At 46.2% G+C, this 22,255-nt stretch overlaps 1 protein-coding gene across 3 annotated transcripts in view; it reads right to left on the reverse strand.

Moving 5' to 3' along the window:
- TJP2 (tight junction protein 2) overlaps positions 1 to 22,255 on the reverse strand; it is a 125,782-nt gene that overhangs the window by 73,240 nt on the left and 30,287 nt on the right. Inside the window, exon 1 of one of the 3 annotated variants that reach the window (XM_053205296.1) lies at positions 2,502 to 2,764. The exons of 1 other annotated variant lie outside the window; for it this stretch is intronic. In XM_053205296.1, the coding sequence (XP_053061271.1) occupies positions 2,502 to 2,561 (60 nt within the window). In that variant the 5' untranslated portion in view covers positions 2,562 to 2,764. Of the gene's footprint in view, positions 1 to 2,501; positions 2,765 to 22,255 lie in introns of those variants that run through there. One more of the 3 variants, XM_015083981.3, reaches the window with a different exon arrangement.

The following is a 22,255-nucleotide window of genomic DNA, read 5'->3' on the forward strand; positions in this document are numbered from 1 at the left end:
AAAGTTTCAGCAGTGATTACTAACCCTTCCTCTTAACTCCACCCCCGCCACCCACTCTTTGTGCCACTCCTGGACCAAATCTGCATGACTTTTTAAACTACAGAACTTACTCCAGCCCACAGGAGGAGAGTGGCCCTGCCTGGTTTCAAGAATTTTACCTGTCTCTTAAAAAGAATACCTTCAGAAGAGAAACCCTTTCTAAATTGAAGTCCCTGCAGGGATTTTTTTTTTCTTCATCTCCCTTGCATTCTCAGGCACTTCTGCAAAAGATAAATGGTTGGCTATAACCTTTTGTCGGATGTACAAAGAATTAGATCAAAAGTTAAACAAATGGAGACATAAGTCCTTGCAAATGGAATTCCCCAGGGGGGCGATATTAAAATTCATCGGTCTTAAGCCTTTGGGAGCCTCAAAAAATAGTCATACTCCCAGTGTAGGGTGGGGGGAGTGAAGTGTTTACTGAGAAACTGGTTCACTTCTTTGTAGGGAAAATCAAGTCACTGATCCATTAGGGATTTCTAGGACTTTCCCCGCCCCCCCCCCAAGTCTTTTACTGGCATTCAAGGCCTTTCAAGAGTGTGAGCAACTCTTTCTCTTTCCCTCAGCTCCTGCCTAGACACCGACATGGTAACCCCTACCTGTACTTCTAGATCCTACCTCCCAGGACCCAGCACCTGTCTTGGTTCATATCACTAGCTACCGCTTCCCTGGCACCCACCTCATGTCCGGCACCTTGCATCATTTCAGGCAGTCCTCACATAACCCTACGAGGTGGGCGTGTTATCAGCCCCCTCTTCTTTACTGGCTTACACTGTGGGGTATCTGTTCGAATGCGGCCCTTTCTTCCCAAAAAGAATCCCTAAAGGGAGGGTGTGTAAGGCAATCCCACCCTGCCTGTATTTCTGTACTGCAGAGTGCACACCTGTATGGCACGCTCCCCCCTCAGCCCCAGGTATCCCAGCAGAGTCTGCGGAGTTCACAATACCCTACAATTTTCAGATGTAACAGACTCTGAAGGCAGAAACGGAGTCTTGCTCATCTTGTACCCCTTGCAGGGACCGCCACAGGCAGGTGCTCGTTTTAGCGGCGTGGTCACAAAAAAGTTACAGCAGCCACGGCAAGGAAAGAAATCCCCCTTCCTCTATCTCTGATAGCAGCTCTGAAAGCTCAAGAAACACCTCCAAAGCCCCCGCTGCCTAAGTAAAAGCACCCCTTCTCTCTCGTCTCCCAGAGAGGGAGAAGCTACAGCATCCCATCCATATTTCTAACTGGAATATTTCTAATCATTCTTAATTATCTGCATGCTTCCCCGACAAGACAGCAACAGGGGCATGCTCTTCCCACTTGTAGTCCCCACACTGGAGTGAAGTTGTTCATGAAACTTTATTGAAGGGTCAAATTTCATTCTCAGGCAGGTACAAATGCAACTAGTCTAAAGCATCTCCTTCCCAGGTGTGGGTGATGTTACACACACACACACACACACACACACACCCCCTCTCAGTCTCTCCCCCCAACCATTCTGCCAAAGCAGGACTGGTTCTCTGGCAAGGATTATCAGCACACCCCCAGCACAGGCCACCAAAAGATCTGAGGCCGAGGGCCTCCTGCCCCCTCTGCTAGGATCCCCCAAGCTGAGGGAGGGAGTGTGGAGTCACAGGGCAGTTTCTCCGACGGGGTAAGTCTCCGCTGGGAACTGCAGGGAAACCACAACCATTTATTACTCAGGCCAGACAGCTGCCAGGGAAGAGGCGCTGCCTAAGAACTTAAACTAAAATAGAGGTGGGAGGCTGTATTCCATTACTAAGCCCTGGAGTATTCGCTCCCAAGTTCGTCCACATTTCCAGAATGTTAAAACCCTGCAGTCAAAACCCTGATTATTTATAAACTACTGTGCAGAAGCGGAAACCTGACAAATGAAGACATAAAAGCAAGGGAATGGTGACAGGTAAGATAATACCAGAGCAGAAAGCATTCATCACCCCCTTGTTGTGGCTTCCTCCAAAACCCCATCTCCATTCCCCACTGAAAACAACTTTTACTTGTATTACCGCGGCTGCTGATTAAAAAGGAAAATGAGGCTCCCGGTCTCCAAAGAGTTGTCAAGTTTGTCTCACAGGCACCTGCCTGTAAGTTTGCATCAAGTAGGTGTGGTAGGAAAGGGAAGGAAGACACAAAGGCATACGGCAGGCTACACAACAGGCAGGACGAGATGCCTTCAAGGTACCAGAGATCCAGGACAGAGTTCAGGACCGTGTCCCCTACCCTCCCTGACGACTTAATCTGAAACCCAAGTGACTTCAGAGAGGAGAGAAAAGGATTAAGGAGCCCTGGAGGCCATGAGCCACCACCCGGTCGGGTGAAATCTACCCGTGCCCCCCGCCCCACTTTCAGGTGGGAGAGTAGCAGCTGCCCACCGCGCAACAGGAAGCCCACCACGCGCTCTACGCTCATCCCCCGAGAGTCTTCTCCCAACCGAGCAGACTCGAGAGGGCACTTACACGGAGCCAACCTGACAGCTCCCGCCGGGGTGGAAACCCGCGATCCCCTCGCACCGGCATCTCGGGCGCAAATCCCGCCTGGGCTCCGCTCCTCGCGAGGTCCGCGCAGCAGATCAGTCCTCGGACCCGAAACCGGGGCTGCAGGAGGGCCGGCCTGCAGGGCCCACCCCTTTGTCCCTCCTCCCGCCGCCCGCCGCCCGCCCCCCGCCGGAGCGCAGCGCCTCCGCGCGGGCGGCCGGACCCGGGAAACTCTCAAATGGGCCGCTACCACCCCCGCGCGGCCGGGGGGATAGAGCACGCCGAGACCAACCCGCAAGGCCTCCGCGGCTGGCCGCTTCGAGAGCGACTTGCGGCAGGGGGGCGGGGACGGCGGCGGCAGGGGGATTCCCCCCTCCCCCCAGGGCCCGAGCGTCCCGCGGCCCCAACGCCCTACCCTAACCCCCCCTCCGGACGGCGCGATGGTTCGCTCCGCGGCGCGCACTAGGCCGGCAGGTCGGGCTCCGGGCGCGCGCCGGGAAGCGCTGGGAGCTCCGAGCGCAGGAGCCAGCGGGGGTCGGGCCCGTCTGTCCTGGGGCGCTTCCTTTGAGGTCGCGTGCGCATCCGGTACGAACACATTTTGGAGAGGTTTGCAGCGCCTCTTTTGCTCTCTTCCGAAGGGAAGAAGAGGGGAAACCCCAAAGTTGTCTGTCCTGCCTAGAGGCCTGCCCAGCCAGCCGACACGTACACGGCATTGTAGCCCACGTGTCTCAGCTCAACAACTGATTACCGGAATTCCGAGGGTATTGGGATGTTCGTGTTAAATAAAACTTGACTTTGGAGGAAAATATACCCCAGCTTATCTCTTTTTTATCACATTTCCAACAGCTCCAGTAAAAACATTGCAACGCCTCTCGCATCGTCATCTTTTAAAAGACTACCAGTAAGTCACAGATGCTTATCCAAGCAGGATTTATCAGTACATTTACTCGTTTTAGAGTCTCCTATGTACGAAGAACTGCACAAGAGAAGTAAAAGTTTCCTTATTTTAGAGGCATGTAAATTATTCGGAGACTCGAAACAGGTACACTGATTAAAAGCATAATTTGGGGTCTGAAATTTAAGGGAACCACGCTGTAAAAGAAAAAAAGTGTGGGCCACCTCGCTCTTCCCTTAAAATTGCTTTCCCTTAAGGCAAAACTCGGCCGAGGCTCACAAGTAGAAGGTGAAAGGTAGAATGTCCTATCTGAGCCGCTGACGAGATGCAGAAGCTAGGCTCTCTCCCCGAAGGGTTGCTTCACTTCCTGCCTAATCAAAACAAGTTTGGCAGTTTATGTGGAAAAACAAGCCCAGCAGATGCCTCTCTGAAAGTGTGAGGCTTCTGGCCTCCTTTGGGGTAGAGCTAAGTGCATGCTTCTGGATTAAAAAGCATCCTGAGTGACGTTTCTCACTTGCCTACAAGTCTCCAGACTCAGACGTTGGGGTTGTGTTTCCGGTGTAAGGTGTTACTCCCCCGACCTAAGCTCAGATTTAAAAAATGTTTCCCAAATTAGGTAGTGCGAACAAATAATAACAATGATAGCGTTTGTGAACTGGTCACACCTTAGTAATGTGAGCTGATTCATTAGCATTTAAAAAGGAAGAAAGGAATCCACAGTGTAGTACTTAACATCTGCAGAACTATTTCCTTTTTCTCTCTAGAGCTGCACTGCCCCAATATAACCACTTCTCACATGTGGGTATTCAATACATTTTATTTTAAATTAACTAAAATTAGGGATTTAGGATTTAAAAGCTTCCAGGGGCGCCTGGGTGGCTCAGTTGGCGGAGCATCAGACTTTGGCTCGGGTGGTGATCTCACGGTTCATGGGTTCGAGCCCCCACAGTGGGCTTTCTGTTGACAGCTGGAGGCTGGTTCAGATTCTTTGTCTCCCTCTCTCTCTCTGCCTCTCCCCTGCTCACACTCTCTCCCTCTCAAAAATAAACAAACATTAAACAATGTTTTAATAAAATAACAAACATTAAAGAAAATGAAGATTTCAGACGAATGTGTCACATGAGTCACATTTCCAGTGCTCAGTAGCCACTTGCAGCTAATGGCTACCATAATGGACAGTGCTGGTATAGAATATTTCTACCATTGCAGAAAGTTCTATTGGTATACACTGCTCCAAATAATGAAATAGTCTTATACTAGAAATACTATTCTTCTGACACAATGCCTGACATAGAGGAACAATAAATAGTTGTTGAAAGGCATGATTCAGTGAGCACACTAGCATTGCTGGTGGCAGTTATACATAAATAGAACTTTTTGGAGAAGCAATTAATAGGACATAATTTTTCACATGTGGGTTGCACATTCGAACCCCACTCCTAGAATTTGTTTCTCCAAAGAACTTCTATCAAGCCAGACCCCCTGATAAAAAACTAAGCTCTCTCTCACCTTGGGGAGCTCATTCCATTACAGCAGATGATCAGTAAATAATAAGAAACTGCAAAAGCACTGAGCTTTCCTGGAAAGCTCGGGGTAGTCTGGGGACTTCTGGGAGGGGTTCTTCACCCAGACTAGGGGGATGGGGTTCAGGGAAGGCTTTACAGACAAGAAGACACTTACAGGAATGAGTTTGTGAGACAAAAAGGGGAAAGATTTCTAGGTGAAGGGAATAAATACAAGTGGAGAAACAAGGAATGAAGAGACCACAGACGTGCCCTTTGGTGCCAGGAGGTGAGGTTGCCCAGGCAAGCAGGGGCTGTATCCTACTGTTGAACACGGTAGGAGTGGGATTAGCTTTGGCATTTTGTAAAGATCCTTGGGTCAGCTCCTGGAGGACGATGAATCTGGCAGGTGGGATTGGGGGGGGGCGGGGGAGGGGTGTCAGTAAGAATGAGAGGACCAGCAAAAAATGCATTTCTGTGGAAATGCAGGTAAGAGATGACAGGGCTATCGGGTTGGGCAGCGTTAGACAAAAAAGGGCCAATTCTAGAGAAATTAAGGCAGTGTAATCAGCAGGCAGGTTGACTGATTAGATATGATGTAAGAAAGAGGGAAGTGACTCTAAGGTGACTCTCAGGTTTCTGGCTTAACGAAGTAGATGATGATATCTCTACCAACATAGAGAATGCAGGAGTGGGAGCAGATCTTGGGAGGGGCTGGAGGAAACATGGTGACTTTAGTTAAGGACTGATTGAGCTTCACGGGCTAAGGGTCATCCAGGTGGAGATGTTCAAGTATCTGTGATGTACTAGGCATTGAGTATTTTTGGGTAGAGGGCTCTGGGATGGAGGAAGAGATTTGCAGATCGTCAATGTATCAAGAAAGCAGAAGTCAGGTGAGGAAGTGAGACTGAATATTCAGAGACACTGTGTAGATTGAGGCAACAGAGGATTAAAGATAGGACCCATCCAGCCTGTTTTCATAATAACCTTTACTGTGACAGGCAAAAAAAAAAAAAAACCACCCAGAATAGGACCCATATCTGGGAATGCCAATATTTAGGGGGCAAACTCAAGTCCCCAGAGCAAAGACCAAAGAGGAACTGTCAGAAAGGGAAGAAAAACCTCTCTGGAACAACGTCCACAAAGTCAAAGGAAGAATGAATTTCAAGGAGGGGAAAATCGCCAACAACACGCACCAGTGCGGAGGTCAGTTAAGATGAGAACGGAAGATGCTCACCACGAACGGGACAAGTGCCCATCCTGACCAGAGCTGTTTCAAGGGGAAGATGAGACTGGAATTCGACTCCAGTGGCTGACTGGGAGGTGAGGCACTTCACTGGATCCCAACTGACTACAACAAAGGCTGGAAACCATCAGTGTCCAATCACAGAGGGCTGTTAAATGACAGCAGATCAACTGAATTGGCACATGAAGCTATCATTTAAAATTATAGCAAGTCTATCCAGCAACAAGGAGAATAATGATATAATCACCGATGAAAAAGAACGCAGACGTTATCTATCCTATGATGGCAATGAAGAAGTTATGAAAACATATAAACAAACTGGAAAGCAAATGGGAACGTGATTTGATGACAGGATAGGGCTGTGTGCATTTCTCTTTTTAAATTGTAGTTATTGTTTGTGCCATGTTTGTGTAATGGACAATTTTTCAGTACTTTTCAGGATGCATTACTGTGTATAAAATCTTTGTAACAAGTTGGTCAGAAGACCTCGAATTAATGTGATAAACACTTTTAATCAGATTTCTTCAAGAATATTACAATTTGGATATATATACACATATATATGTACATACACACACATACATAAAGACACACACATATACATGTATATATATATATATGTTTTTACATATATATTTGCAATATAGTTATAAAGTATCATTAAATGGGAACAAAGGGATCTGACATAAAAAGTTTACAGGTTGGGGCACCTGGGTGGCTCAGTTGGTTAAGTGTCCAACGTCAGCTCAGGTCATGATCTCAGGGTTTGAGTTCAAGCCCCCACTGGGCTCTGTGCTAACAGCACAGAGTCTACTTTGGATTCTCTCTCTCCCTCCCCACACTCTCTCTCCACCCCTCCCCTGCTTGCTCTCACACTCTCTCTCTTAAAAATAAAATAAATAAACATTTGAAAAGTTTCCAGGTTAACTGAACAATTTAATTGGCTTGTATGCAGAATGGCAGACTGGAATCATAGAGACACTTCCTTGCAACAAACATTTCCTGAAGTCCCCCCACCCATGTGCCCTGGGGTAGATACAGAGAAGATAAAGATGATATATACTGGGGGCGGGGAGTGGGGGTGCTCACAGTGTGATCAAGACAAAACCAAGTAAACAAATGATGACAAGGCGGGAGAGTTGCTCAAGTACGGAATGACTAACACGCGGAGGTAGCAGTTAAAACTCTGCCCGAGGGAGGGGCACCTTTTGGGAGAACAGGCCTGGCCTTCCCTTACCTCCCCTGTCGTGGCCTCGTCTCTGCTGGCTTCTCCCACTCTTCTCAGTGCAAACAGCCATCCCAGTAACCTCCCATGTTCACGTGAAGGACTCCTTCCATCAGCATCCCCCACAACCACTAAAACAACATCCAGGAGAGAGGCATCGAAAGTTCTGCTCTGCCCTTTATGCCTTTACTTTTTTATTTAATATCACTCTTGCTCACTCTCAAAGTCTGTTAAAGTACTCTTCCTTTTTTTGCGGGGGGGCGGGGGGGGGGGGAGGGTCGGGTGACTAGCTACCTAAGTTTCCCAAATCCTAAGTTTCTAGTTAAAGCACTGATACCTATGTACGGAACTGCTTCTAGTCCCATATAGTCCTACATGACCCCCCAAGCCCCACAGAAACACAGACTTTTGATTGAGACGCTCCTCATTGCAATCTATGATGGTTCTAGAAATATGATACAATGGAACAAACTTGACTCTAAGTGTAATGGTCATAGGTTTACACACATTGCAGAGAGAGTAAATTATTTTCAAGCTAGCCTTTAGCACTTAGAATCCTGCAAACAAACAGGGGAGTGCGTTATAATCCACTAGAAAAACCCCCAGGTTCACCTCAGCCTTTGGGGCAACTCAAGACTCTTGCTTTATGTTTAAAAGCATTGTGTTTCTAATTTTCTGCCAAGTACTGCAGACTCCCTGTCTCCAGGATTGTTCCCATACCTTAATATTATATAGGAAGAGCAGAAAGCTGCCTCCAGCTTGCCACTTTCCTAAACATCCAGACTTCTACATGTTAGTGTCCCAAAGGTCACTGCCAATTTTTACATAGACATTCTTCTGTTCAGGAAATGGTAATTACATTGTTCCATAATTAAGAAAACTATTTTCGGGGGGTTCCTGGGTGGCTCAGTCAGTTAAGCGCCCGACTTCAGCTCAGGTCATGATCTCGCAGTCTGTGAGTTCAAGCCCCGCGTAGGGCTCTGTGCTGACAGCTCAGAGCCTAGAGCCTGTTGCAGATTCTGTGTCTCCTTCTCTCTCTGACCCTCCCCTGTTCATGCTCTGTCTCTCTCTGTCTCAAAAATAAATAAATGTTAAAAAAAATTAAAAAAAGAATAATTTCGGTTTTGTTCATTTTTTTTCTTAGACCAGTGAGTTTTGGCAAAATAAACAATAATAATAATTAATAATAATAAGATGCCAATTATAAAGCATTCAAAACAGTTCAGAAAAGCACAAATAAATGCAAAAATCATCTAAAATCCTAATAACCAGCTTCAAAATTAGGTGGCCATTCCAGACATATGCACAGATACAGATAAAGAGCTAGTTAGGAGACTACCCCCAGAGACCAGAAAAATTTAAACAAAAATTAGTCTTACTACAGTGCTATTTTAATTGAAAAATAGTAAATAAAATTCTATTTGATATTGACAGAAAAAGAAAATTGAATAAAACAAAAGAACCCTCATGAACACAAATTAAGTTATTTCTTCAACATGATATTTATCCCCAAAAGATCATCTAGAGAGAAAAGATTAACTCCCCCCCACCCCGCCAAAATCTTCAGTAGTGAGTTTCCAAAGACACTTCTAAAACATGAAGACATTAGCATTTTATTTATGAAAAATCACATGTTTCAGTTTTAGAAAGTTTCTCTTCCTCCAGGACTTGCCTCTTTGCTGTCTCCCTGCATCCAATCCCCCAGTCCATCCTCCCCAAGCAGCCAGAATGATCTTTTCATGAGACAAATCAGATCTCGTAACTCTGAGCTTTTAAACCGATGCAGACTTCTTGCCATGGCCTCGTTACGGGCTGAATATTTGTGTCTCCCTCAGCCCCCCAAAGGGGCTGAAGCCCTAACCCCCAATGTGGTGGTATCTGGAGATGGGCCTTTGGGAGGGAATAGGTTTAGATTAGGTCATGAGAGTAGGGCCCTTACGATGGGATTTGTGGTCTTACAAGAGGAAGAGAGAGATCGCTCTCCAGGCTCATGTTCCTAGGAAAGACGATGTGAGGACACACGGAGAAGGCAGCTATCTACAAGGCAGGAGGAGGGCCCCCACCAGGAACCAAATCTGTCAGCATCTTGATCTCGGACTTTGTGGTCCCCTGAACTGTGAGAAGTAAATGTCTGTTGTTCAAACCACCCAGTCCATGGCATTTTGCTCTAGAGCCCAAGCTGGCTAAGACAGCCTCCAAGTCTGCTGCCTCCTCCAAACCCAGCTCATCCTGCTCTCTCCCAAGCTCAGGTCCCGGAGCCACACTGGCCTTTCTTTGTTGCTCTTGAGACCCTGCCAGGCGCATTTCTGCCCCAGAGCCTTTGTTTGAGCTTCTCTGCCTGGACCACAGAGCCAGCTTCTGCTTAGATTTCTCTTTCTCTCTAGAGCAGGAAGCATCCCTTGAAGCGGCAACCAGGAAGTGATGCCCTCGGGAGAGAGTCAAGTTTAAGTCAAAGCAGGGACATAAGAGTCCACCTGAGTGCTTTGCTTATGGCAAAGCAAGCATTTCAGAGAGCAGAGTGCAGGGGTATGAAAAGGTGGGGGCGGTGGGTGGTCTCCCTGGCTAAGGGAAGCCGAGGGAGGAACCACAGCAGGAAGGGAGGACAGCCCAAGACAGCAAAGGACCCTAGTATCCACAACTCTCCCTTCTTAACTTTATTAGTATTATGACTCTTGGTAACACATTGGCAGGGATGCTGTTATTACCACAATGAAAGGATGTCAGAGTGAGCGCAGAAGTGATGAAAACATCAGCCAGTCTAACAGGAGAGAAAGTTCTCTCGGTTCTCAGTGGATGGTGGCTTTCAATTCACTCTCTCCTCTTTCTGCCATTGGCACAAATCCCAACCCCCAGCGTCTTGCTCCCGGTGTGAGAACCCGGCAGTGATTCTCACATGCTGGGGTCAGCCGGCCACAACACGGACAGAAGAATTTGCCATGCACCTCAGAGTCAGCCGCGGGCTGGCTGGATGAGGTGTCTGGGGAGGCCGGGGCCTGCTGCTGGGGGAGGGCTGGTGGACCTCGTGGTGCCAGGCTGCCCACGTGCAGGCTCCTAGGACACTCAAGGGGATGGTCCGAGCGTGCTGAGGCCAACAGGCAAGGTCAAAGTGTGCTCAGCCTGATGGACAGGGGATTGGGACAGAACATAATCCAGCTGTGGGCCTGGAGATCCTAGAAGCACCTTCCGAGGCACAGTTTGGTGTAGACAGGCCCTTCCGGGAAGCGGGCTCTGCACTGGAGAGAGTCCTCCCTGGCGGGGTGCGCTTGGGCCCCCTGCTCACGCTGCTGGGTATACAAAATCCACACTCTTTTCAGGGACAGATGCCACTTAGTAACCCTCTATTTAAAACCAGCAACAGGGCGCCTGGGTGGCTCGGTGGGTTGAGCATCCGACTTCGGCTCAGGTCGTGCGTTCAAGCCCCGAATCAGGCTCTGTGCTGACAGCTCGGAGCCTGGAGCCTGCTTCAGATCCTGTGTCTCCCTCCCTCTCTGCCCTCTCCTGCTCATGCTCTGTCTCTCTCTCTCTCAAAATTAAATAAACATTGAAAAACAAAACCCAAAAAACAGCAACAATGAGATGTGCCTGGCTGGCTCAATCAGTAGAGCTGAGCAGCTCTTGATCTTGGGGCTGTGAGTTCAAGCCCCATGTTGGGGGGATAGAGAGATTACTTCAAAAATAAAATCTTAAGACAACACCACCAACAACAAACAAAGCGTGATAAACAAAGGTTGATTCCAGGCGTATTATGTGCCAAAACTCTTCCAAACTCTGCTGTGACTCATTTCACGCAGAGCTGCACAGCGCCCGTGAATCTTTGGCATATTTGGTATTACTGCCGTGCTTCAGCGGTGAGGAAACTGAACTCCCGAGGGGGGAAAACAGCTGCTGCCTGAATTTCTCGTCCAGTAGAAGGCAGGGAGGCTCCAGGGGCAGGTCTGTGGGAGTGAAGCTCATCCTCACGACTGCTCTCCGGCCGCCACGTTCACTGTCAACCGCAGACAGATGACTGCACAGGTCAGGGGCTTGTTGCTACTGTGGTTTTCTCGAACAGAACTCAGGAGGGTTTCTGCCGAACGGAGTGCTGGGGGATCATGTTTGTGAAACTCTTGCTCCACCACTTTAAAAGGTAAATGCCACAGCTCTCTCCTCCAGCCATCCAAGATGCAGAAAGGAAAGAAGGCCGGGGGGGCGGGGGGGAAGAAGGTGGCCAATCCCCTGCTTGAGAAAAGGCCCAAGAATTCTGGCATCGGACAAGACATCCAGCCCAAAAGGGACCTCTCCCGCTTTGTCAAATGGCCCCACGACATCAGGCTGCAGTGGCAAAGGGCTCTTCTCTATCAATGTGTAATGCTGCCCCCCCGCCCCACCCCTGAGATTAACCGTGGACCGCCAAACAGCTGCACAGCTGCTTCAGCTGGCCCCCAAGTACAGACCAGAGACAAAGCAAGAGAAGAAGCAGATTGTTGATCCAGGCTAAGGAGAAAGCCGCCAGCAAAGGGGATGTCCCCACTAAGAGGCCACCTGTCCCCACCTTGGTGGAAAACAAGAAGGCTCGGCTGGTAGTGATTGCACATGCTGTGTTTCCCACTGAGCAGGCGTCTCCCTGCCCACCTGGTGTCCTAAGATGGGGGCTCCCCGCTGCATCACCAAGGGGAAGGCCAGGCTGGGCGTCTGGTCCATGGGAAGACCTGCACCGCTGTCACCTCCATACTAGGTGCTCCGGCTGAGCTAGTGGAAGCCATCAGGACCAATTACAATGACAGAAACGATGGGATCTGCTGCCACTGGGGAGGCAACGTCCTGGGTCCAAAGTCGGTGGCTCATATTTATTACCAAGCTGGAAAAGGCAAAAGCCAAAGAACCGGGCCCCAATCCGGGCTGAGTGAACGCTGTTAAACTCTCTGTACATAGAACTAATAAAAAGTTCTCTTTCAAAAACAAAAGGAAATGCCATCTGACTCCAGCCACCAGTTAGTTAATGAGACTCCTTGATGCAAATGAAATCTGACATCTAACTGAACTTCAGAGCACCCACTCCCTAAACAAGTGCTTTGAGAAAAAAACATTTCAATATGTTAAAAATTGGACTAAATAAAAAGGCTCTCATCTCACAGGTAAGGAGGGAATCTGAGGTGAGAGAGGCCCCAGGGACCATCACATGAGACACAGGTCCTCCCGGGAGCCAGAGGGGCCTCTGGCAACATGTGAATTGCTTTAAGAAATTATCACCAGAACCTTCTAGTCCTAAGAATTCAGGATCCCCTATCAGCACAGATTAAAGGAGCTGAAGAGTCTCCTAGATTTTCAAAGACTTCTCAGATCTGAAAGGGGCCTTTAGAAAAACACTGGGAGCAGACAGTTTTCCAGGCCAGTCACAAAGAGCATGGGCCTCTGGAACAAAGGAAGCAAGGCCTGGGAAAGGCACTTCCAAGGAGGCATTGTTCAATCATACTCGAAGACCTGGCTCGCAATATTTATGCTCCTATGGGACTTCTGCTAAATTTCCCTGATGACCAGAATTACCTGAGGCATCCCAGTCCCTCCCTGAGATGCTGGGGGTAGGGTTGGTGTGTGAGAAGGGGCAGGGGATTGGTTGTTTTGAGCATGCACCCTCCTCCCCAACCAAATGAGTCTCCTTATCAGGGAGGTCTGGGAAATTCTGCCAAAGGAACATTGTTTCAATGCTTGGGCACAAGACAGGAAGACCACAATTTTGAAAGCAGGTAAAACATTCAAACGGCAAGAAAATCATCATCTCTATTTGCAAACTTTTGTCTTTGGTTTGCAAAGGAAAGGATCTGGTCCCATCATTCTTTTTGTTATATTTCTTTACATATATATTTGCATATACATCTCTCATTTGTATTTCAGTTATTTTTATATACATGGTACTTGTTTATTTACCGAAACCATACAGATCATAAAAAAAAGTAGCAAAATATAACTAAATTGTTGCCATCCAGAGAGCAAACTACTGTTAGTAACTGTGTGAGTATTCTTCCAGGTACCTGTATGCAGGTAAGCATATAGATATCATATATAACTTTGCACATCTGGGGCCATACTAGGCATGCACTTTTGCCTCCTTTATTTCTACGTAAGAACGTTGCTTGACTATTTTTTCATGGCAATATAGATTTATATCATCATGTGTCTAACTGCATAATACTCCGTTTGTATGAATATACTATAATTTGCTCAATAAATACTTTTATTTGAAGTTCTTTTTTAAAAACTGGTACAGAGGGCAAGGAAAAAGAATCAGATGGATGAAACTCCTAAGATTTATTTCACATACATAATGAGAAAGTAAGATGCTTGTAAAACTAAAGCAGAATTTATAAGACAGGTAGAGGGTAGATACTAAGTTACTAAGCTGTAAGATGTGTTAACCAGAATAAATGGAGCATTTGCGTATTAAATATAAATCAAAAGATTTCAACAAATAACAGCGTTAGGACACCTGGGTGGCTCAGTCAACCAGTTAAGCGTCCAACTTTAGCTCAGGTCATGATCTCACAGCTCATGGGTTCAAGCCCTGAGTCAGGCTCTGTGCTGACAGCTCAGAGCCTGCAGCCTGCTTTGGATTCTGTGTCTCCCTCTCTCTCTGCCCCTGCCCTGCTTGTGTTCTCTCTCTCTCTCTCTCTCTCTCTCTCTCAAAAATAAATAAACATTTAAAAAATGCAAACAAATGACAGTGTTACTTAGAAAGAGAGGGAAAAACAAAATAAATCTTTTTTTTTTTAATGTTTATTTATTTTTGAGAGAGAGAAACAGACAGAGGACGAGCTGGGGAGGGGCAGAGAGAGAGGGAGACACAGAATCTGAAACAGGCTCCAGGCTTTCAGCTGTCAGCACAGAGCCCGACTCGGGACTCAAACTCACAAACAGTGAGATCATGACCTGAGCTGAAGTTGGATGCTTAACCGATTAAGCCACCCAGGCGCCCCCAAAGTAAATCTTAAATAGTAATAATATTTAATAAAACACTAGTAAATTCAATAAATATCTAATCTATAATTGTATTTATTTAGATACAATATGTAGTGATAATATATTTTATAACCCATAATTTATATTTTCAAAAAGACTTCCTATTTAACAAAATACTAATACTATATAATAAACCCCAGTTCATGTTACCTCCAGATTGACAGTTATGTCAACCCTAAATTGACCACCTATTGGTGACACTCCTTATGTGCAATTCTGGCCTCTCAGAGATATCATGGACTCACCCCAATACATGGGCTTAGAAAAGTCAGTTGAAGGTGAAAACTCGCAACTTTTCTTCTGTGCACCTGAGAGCCCCTCTGCAGTCCCGTCTCCCCTGGGGCTCCTCAGTCTATCAGAATACTTGGGGAGCTCACCCCAGCAGCATAGACCCACACGGTAGTGCTCAGGCTTTAAAGCATCAGAAACTCCTGGAAGGGCTTGATAAAACAGATTCCTGGGTCGTACCCCCGCCCCCAGAGTTTCTGCTTCAGTCAGCGTGGGGTGAAGCACAGGAACATGCATTTCTGACAAGTTCCCAGCCAGGCCATTCTTGGTTTCTTTCCCTGATCTAGTTCTCATCGTCCGGTTGCTAAAGTATTTTGATTCTTGTTCTAAGTCTTGGGATAGTATCCCTCTTTCTTGTCAAATTTATCATGCTGAGCTGAAGCCATCAGAAGAGACAAATTTAAACTTTAACACATCATAAAGACTCTTTCATAGCGTGTTGACAGAGTTAATTATTTTAGTTAACTAGACTTAAGACCTGAAGTTGATTTTCTGAATATCAACAATTATATTTCAAATATCAATATCAAGTATTAAGAGTAACTACAAACGGGGTGCCTGGGTGGCTCAGTCGGTTAAGCGTCCAACTTCAGCTCAGGTCATGATCTCACAGTTTGCGAGTTCGAGCCCCGCATCAGGCTCTGTGCTGACAGCTCAGAGCCTGGAGCCTGCTTCAGATTCTGTGTCTCCCTCTCTCTCTCTGACCCTCCTTGGCTCACACTCTGTCTCTCTCTCTCTCTCAAAAATAAATAAACATTAAAAAAAAAAAGAGTAACTATAATCAAATATCTATGTATATTATTAAAATCAATCATTTTTTTTAAATATCAATATAATTATGATTAAGTGGGGGAAATTCTGTCTAATCTTGCTATACAACCAGATTACTTCCAAACAAGAATCAAAATCTGGCTGAACTGAAAACTGCTGTCACCAACCACTCTGTTGATAAAAATGTGACAAAGTACCAAAAATAGGGCTCTAATGATGATACCCCTTCCAAGCAGAAGCTAGCTGCAAACTATTTATCTCAATTCTAGCAGGTTAATGGGAATCAGGTTTCCTCTAGGATTCCCCACACAGCCACAGCACCAGGGGCCCAAATCAGGCAGCATGCATAGCAGTATAATTGCCGATCACAAATAAGACTGAACTCCCATCCAGGGAAGAGCCTTGTCCATGTAAATTTCCTCAGGCAGTGCAGTGCCTAGTACATAGGGTACCTGGAACCATTACTGGACCTCTAAGTGGCTAGAATAGATGGAGGAGAAGTCTTAGAAAGAAGGGCAGGTGGTGGGGAGGAAAAGAGAGAAGTACAGCGAATCCTTGTAAGAAATTGTGACAGATGTATAAGAATGTGACAGATGTCCATCGACTGATGAATGGATAAAGAAGACGTGGTATATATACACAACGGGCTACTACTCAACCACCAAAAAGACTGAAATCTTGTCATTTGCAACGACATGGATGGAGCTAGAGTGTATTATGCTAAGTGAAACAAGTCAATCAGAGAAAGAAAAATACAGTACATGCTTTCACTCATATGTGGAATTGAAGAAACAAGAGATGAACATATGGGAAGGGGAGGAAGAGAAGAAAGGGAAACAAACCACAAGAGAGACTCTTAACAAAAACAGAACAAACTGAGGGTTGATGGAGGGGTGCTGGGTGGAGGGATGGGCTAAATGGGTGATGGGTATTAAGGAGGGCACTTGTGATGAGCACTGGATGTTGAATGTAGCTGATGAATCACTGAATTCTACTCCTGAAACAAATATTGCACTGCATGTTAACTAACCAAAATTTAAATAAATAAATAAATAAATAAATAAATAAATAAATAAATAAATAAAATTCAAAAAGAAAAGAAATTTGGCTGTGAAAAGTAAGAGACAGATAGGGCTCTGGGTTGGAAAGCACCTAGCCATCTCCCCATCCTTAGGTTCCGGATCCTCTTAAACATGCAGGAGTATCATTACATTTCTGTTTCAGACCCTAGCTTGATCATTACTCATCTATGTGCTATACTTAACAGTGTGCAGACATCTCAGATTTCCAGAGATAGGCCAGATGGCCACCACTTTGTCTTGTTGATTTCATGAGTAAACCACGCGCTCCAATTTTTGTTTGGAAAACATGTCAGTCTATAGCTAAAGCATTCAAAAGTAAGAGTGAACCCTTCTTATTTTTATTTTTCTTTCGTTTCAGTGGTGTACTAGTTTCTCATGAAAGTTTGCTTGAATTGCTAAAATGACAACATCTTTGGATAAGTATTTAGAACATTTTAAATACTTAGGGAAGAAAATATGGAATTCTTGTGTGGATACCAACAAAACTACTATGTGTCTGAATCTTTATAGATAGACAGTTAAGGTGCTTAAGTCCCTTAATGCTGAAATAATTCCAAGTAAATGTACTTAGGGTACAAGTTTAAGGGCTAACGCATTGTTAACACATCATTTTACAAACATTTAGGCTGTTTGGGAAAGACATTGAGAATAGAATAGCTGGGGGCGCCTGGGTGGCGCAGTCGGTTAAGCGTCCGACTTCAGCCAGGTCATGATCTCGCGGTCCGTGAGTTCGAGCCCCGCGTCAGGCTCTGGGCTGATGGCTCAGAGCCTGGAGCCTGTTTCCGATTCTGTGTCTGCCTCTCTCTCTGCCCATTCCCCGTTCATGCTCTGTCTCTCTCTGTCCCAAAAATAAATAAATGTTGAAAAAAAAATTTTTTTAAAAGAATAGAATAGCTATACTCAGAAAAACTGTGCATTTATAGATAGTTAACATTTTAACAGCAGAAAGAGCACATCATCTGGAAAAAGATAGCCCCTTTCTTTCATGAATTTTAAATGTTTCATATACTCTAATAACTTCCCACAGACAAGCAGGTAAGATAGACAACTGAAATGGAAGAATATCTTATCCAGAAACTCAAGAACCAGAAACTAACAGGCTAGTGGCTTGGCACCCTGGTCTCCACCCCACTGGGTTCCCAGGGAACCTTGTGGAAACATGGCAGAAACAAAGAAAACACTAGAAGCCAGTAAAGCACTGGGTGACAGAGCACAGCTGTGAAGTCAACAAGCACCTGTTCTGCTAACTTCTTAGATTTAACCTATGACCACTAGTCAACTGTTTCTGATCTACACAGATTTTGGGCACTTACCTTTCTTCAGCTGTAAAATGGTGTTATGGGTTGTATTGTGTCCCTACAACATTCATATGTTGAAGTCCTGACCCTCGTCACCTCAGAATGTCACCGTATTTGGAAACAGTGTCTGGATAGAGGTAATCAAATTAAGGCGAGATTTTCAACAGGTCCTAATCCAATACAATGGTGTCTGTCCAGAAAGGGGAAATTTGGACACAAAGACGGACACACACAGAGGCAAGTCGTGCATCTAGAAGTCAAGTAGAGATGCCCAGAACAGATCTTTCCCTTATAACCCACTGAAGGAAACGCGTCTGCCTGAAGCTTGATTTCAGACTTTCAGCCTCCAGGACTATAAATCTCCCTTGTTGAAGCCAGCTCGTTTGAGGTACATCGGGAGTATAGTTGGACCTACACCTCACAGGGTGGTTATGAGAATCAAAAGAGATAAGGCAGGGGGCCCTGGGTGGCTCAGTAGGTTAAGTGTCCGACTTCAGCATACAGGTCATGATCTCATGGTTGGTGAGTTTGGGCCCCGCATCAGGTCAGGCTCTGCGCTGACAGCTCAGAGCCTGGAGCCTGCCTCGGATCCTGTGTCTCCCTCTCTCTCTACCCCTACCTGTGTCTCTCAAGAATAAATAAACATTAAAATTTTTTTTAATTAAAAATAAAATAAAAGAGACAGTGCAGATAAAACATGTATAACAGTACCAACTATTTTATGGGGAGCCCACAAATAAACATAAAGCTTTCATTGTTTTTTTTTTTAACGTTTATTCATTTTTGAGAGACAGAGAGAGACAGAGCATGAGTGGGGAAGGGGCAGAGAGAGAGGGAGACACAGAATCTGGAGTAGGCTCCGAGCCATCAGCACAGAGCCCAACGCGGGGCTCGAACTCACGAACCGGGAGATCAGGACCTGAGTCGAAGTTGGACGCTCAACCAACTGAGCCACACAGGTGCCCCAAGCTTTCATTGTTTTTACTACAGCTCTGATACATGTCATTCATGTTAGAATGACAGCGGGATTCTCACCACACATGACAACTTTTCTTCTAGCCTGGCCTGGGGTGTCCAGTCTCTGCTCCCCAAGTTCCTTTTCCCCCTTTGCCCACGTAGCCAACAACTTTTCGTCCTCCAGTTGCCTCTCAAATATCACCTCCCCCAGGAGGCCCACCTCACTTAGTCACTGCCTCAGGCCTTCTGCTCACATCCACCAAAAGGGGTGGGTACCAGCCTTTTCACACAGCAATGCAATTACTGATTCCAAATTAGACCCCCAAGTACCCCATGGATGAGCCTTTATGTTCCTCCTAATTTCCGTCAGGTTCTGTGTGAGATGCTCGTTAAAGGTTTGAGGAAACAATCCCTTCACCTCAGGGAGGGAAAGTGGCCACATAGACCATCTACATATATATCTTTTTTTTTAACATTTATTTATTTTTGAGAGACAGAGAGAGTCAGAGCATGAGCAGGGGAGGGGGAGAGAGAGAGAGAGATACAGAATCTGAAGCAGGCTCCAGGCTCTGAGCTGTTAGCACAGAGCCCAACGTGGGGCTCGAACCCACGAACTGCGAGACCACAACCTGAGCTGAAGTCAGACGCTCAACCCACTCAGCCACCCAGGCGCCCCAACAGAGACCGTCTATAAACAAGCCCATGCTCTAAACCAGCTCTTAGAAGTGCTTTCTAAGTTAATGGTTCTCAGAAGTGTGGTCTGGAAACCAAGAATGGCCTGGCCAGGAACTTGTTAGAAATGCATATCCCTGCGCCTCATCCCACACTGACTGAAGCAGATACTCTGGGGGGGGGGGGGGGGCACAACAACCTAGGAATCTGTTTTATCAAGCCCTTCCAGGAGTTTCTGATGCTCTAAAGCCTGAGCACTACTGTGTGGGTCTATGCTGTTGGGGTGAGCTCCCCAAGTATTCTGATAGACTGAGGAGCCCCAGGGGAGACGGGACTGCAGAGGGGCTCTCAGGTGCACAGAAGAAAAGTTGCGAGTTTTCACCTTCAACTGACTTTTCTAAGCCCATGCAATGGGGTGAGTCCATGATAAGTGTGAGGTATCTAAATTGCCTAACAATGAGAAGCCACGTCTAGGAAGTGAGACTCTGCCCAGACCAGACTCACATCCTTCCAGAAGGCTGATATCAGAAACCTCAGGTCAAGGTCAAGGGCAGGCTCTGCAGGCACCCTCCTCCACCCAAGGACACTGGATGCTAATGGATCACCACATGCTTGCTTCGGCAGACTTGGACAGCACCTGAAGATCCTGAACCCGAGGCAACCACCACCGGTGGACCAGAACTGGCTCTTGAGAAAAGTCTGCTACTATTCTCAGTTGAGGAGCTAAGTCCCCACACTCTGGAGAGTCACACAGCCAGCTGGGACGGTAGGAATCGCACTGAAGTTGGGAGTCAGTGTCTGTGCGACTTTGGGGAAATCACTTAAAATCTGTGAATCTCAGTGTTGCTTTATTTGCAAAAGGGAGGTGGTCATAACCCCTTCCCTCTCAGGGTTATTCTGGGGTTAAACAACATCGGTGAATGCACTTTGCCCAGTGCCTGGCAAATAAAAGGCTCTTCATAAATGTCTGCCAGATCGGAAACTAAGGTGACAGGAGATGCTCTGGGAAAAAACCGTCGCCATCCAAGCTCACCCGAGACGAAGTCATCCCAGAAAGCCAAGCTTAAGTTTCTACACAGGAAAGAGCTTTAGAACAAGGCTCTGACTTGGGAAAACAAACTGACGTCAAAGGGCCTGTGGTCACTAGTACAGGGAATCAAAACCAGGGAAGTATTTAGCAGGGGGGTCCTCTGAGTCACAAAGAGCCTTCCCTCCTCCAGACAATGCCTGCATCATCTCCCTTTGCCACACTCCAGGCTGCTCCTCCAGCTCATTTGACCAAATCAGAAGATCCTACCCAGAAATCTAGTTTCAGGAAAACCACTGCTGGAGTCCAGGCAAGCATCTGCCTTCCTATGTTTGGAAACTTTAAGAGCTCCATAGGGAACATCCCAGCAAACAAAACCCTGACAGTTCAGTGGAAACTAAGGGCTCCCCCGTGCAGGTGTCCCCATTTGGACAACTAGACTCCGAGAAGGGCCTTGGCATATGCCTGGTTCCTGCTATACTTTACTTATTTAGCTTCATACTGACACTCTGTTTTCACAGATGAAGGATCTGAAGCTCAGAAACATGAAGACATGTGCCCCAAATCATTCAATTAGAAGGCAGGAATGCTGGGATTTGAACAGCCATCTGCCACCCTGGAGTGTGCTATTCACAGTCTATTAAACTCCAGCTCTGACACATAGCTAGAATGCACCCAGGCAGGGGCTGCAAGCTTAAACAGACAGGAATTATGAAACAAGCACATGAAAAATATTCCAACCCCCTTCCAGCCGCCATGGACTGACCTATAATCAGGGGTTAAAGTGTAACTAAGAACAAATACATCCCAGCATCTGTCAAAATAAAATTTAATACCTTGTAAATCTCATTTAATTCCTACCTAAAATTGAATCAGTAAATAGATAATACTCACTCTTAGCTCTTTCACTAAAAGCTTGTACATAATTAATCTTTGGAAGCCAGTGTGACCGATGCCTTTAATATCTGCAGCAACGTGCTTATCACTGTTACATAATTCTGCTCCATCAAAGATAATGAAAAAAACATGATTTACCAGAATGCCCTATAACCCCAGACACTAACATACCCTGTCAGGCATTTATCCTGAACCACAGGAGTTGGACTTATATGCTCCAGCCAGGAAAGATCTCAATTAGTTCTCATCCAACCGTGGCAAAGCTATACCTAACAATTCAGACCATAAATGCAGGTACGATGCTTCTGTTCCTTGATAAATAAAATATTACAATTAAGTTTTCTCTGATATGGAACAGTTTCTCTATCAGCCACATTGAAAACGGTGGCCTCGACATTGTCTAGGATGTGAAGTATTTACACCAAACTTTAGGAGGAGGAGAGCCGGCGACCAGGTTGATGAGAGGAAAAATGAAGTACCTGATAAAGCAAGCTGTCAGGTTGCACACGTCTATTATGCTTTGTGGAATGCTCACTCCAGGAGGTGCGGCCTAGGTACCAGTCCCACTCACAGGGAGATGACAGTAATGCGGCACTCCGCACCCTGGAAAAGACAGTGCGTTTAAAAATCCAACACGGTCACTCCCAGCACCGTGAGATCCTGGGAAATGCACCGGAATTCACGTACCGCGCAATTCAGCCATTTATAACATGGCTTTTAGTATATTCACAGAGTTGAGCAACCATCACCATAATCCATTTTAGAACATTCTCATTACTTCAAGAAAGAAGCCTCGCACCCCTTAGACCTCATCCTGCACTGCCCTGGTTCCCCAACCTGGCCACCCCATCCTGGCAACCACCAATTTAAGTTTGTCTCTACA

Source organism: Acinonyx jubatus, chromosome D4 (genome assembly GCF_027475565.1).
Source record: "Acinonyx jubatus isolate Ajub_Pintada_27869175 chromosome D4, VMU_Ajub_asm_v1.0, whole genome shotgun sequence".
Lineage (NCBI taxonomy): Eukaryota > Metazoa > Chordata > Mammalia > Carnivora > Felidae > Acinonyx > Acinonyx jubatus.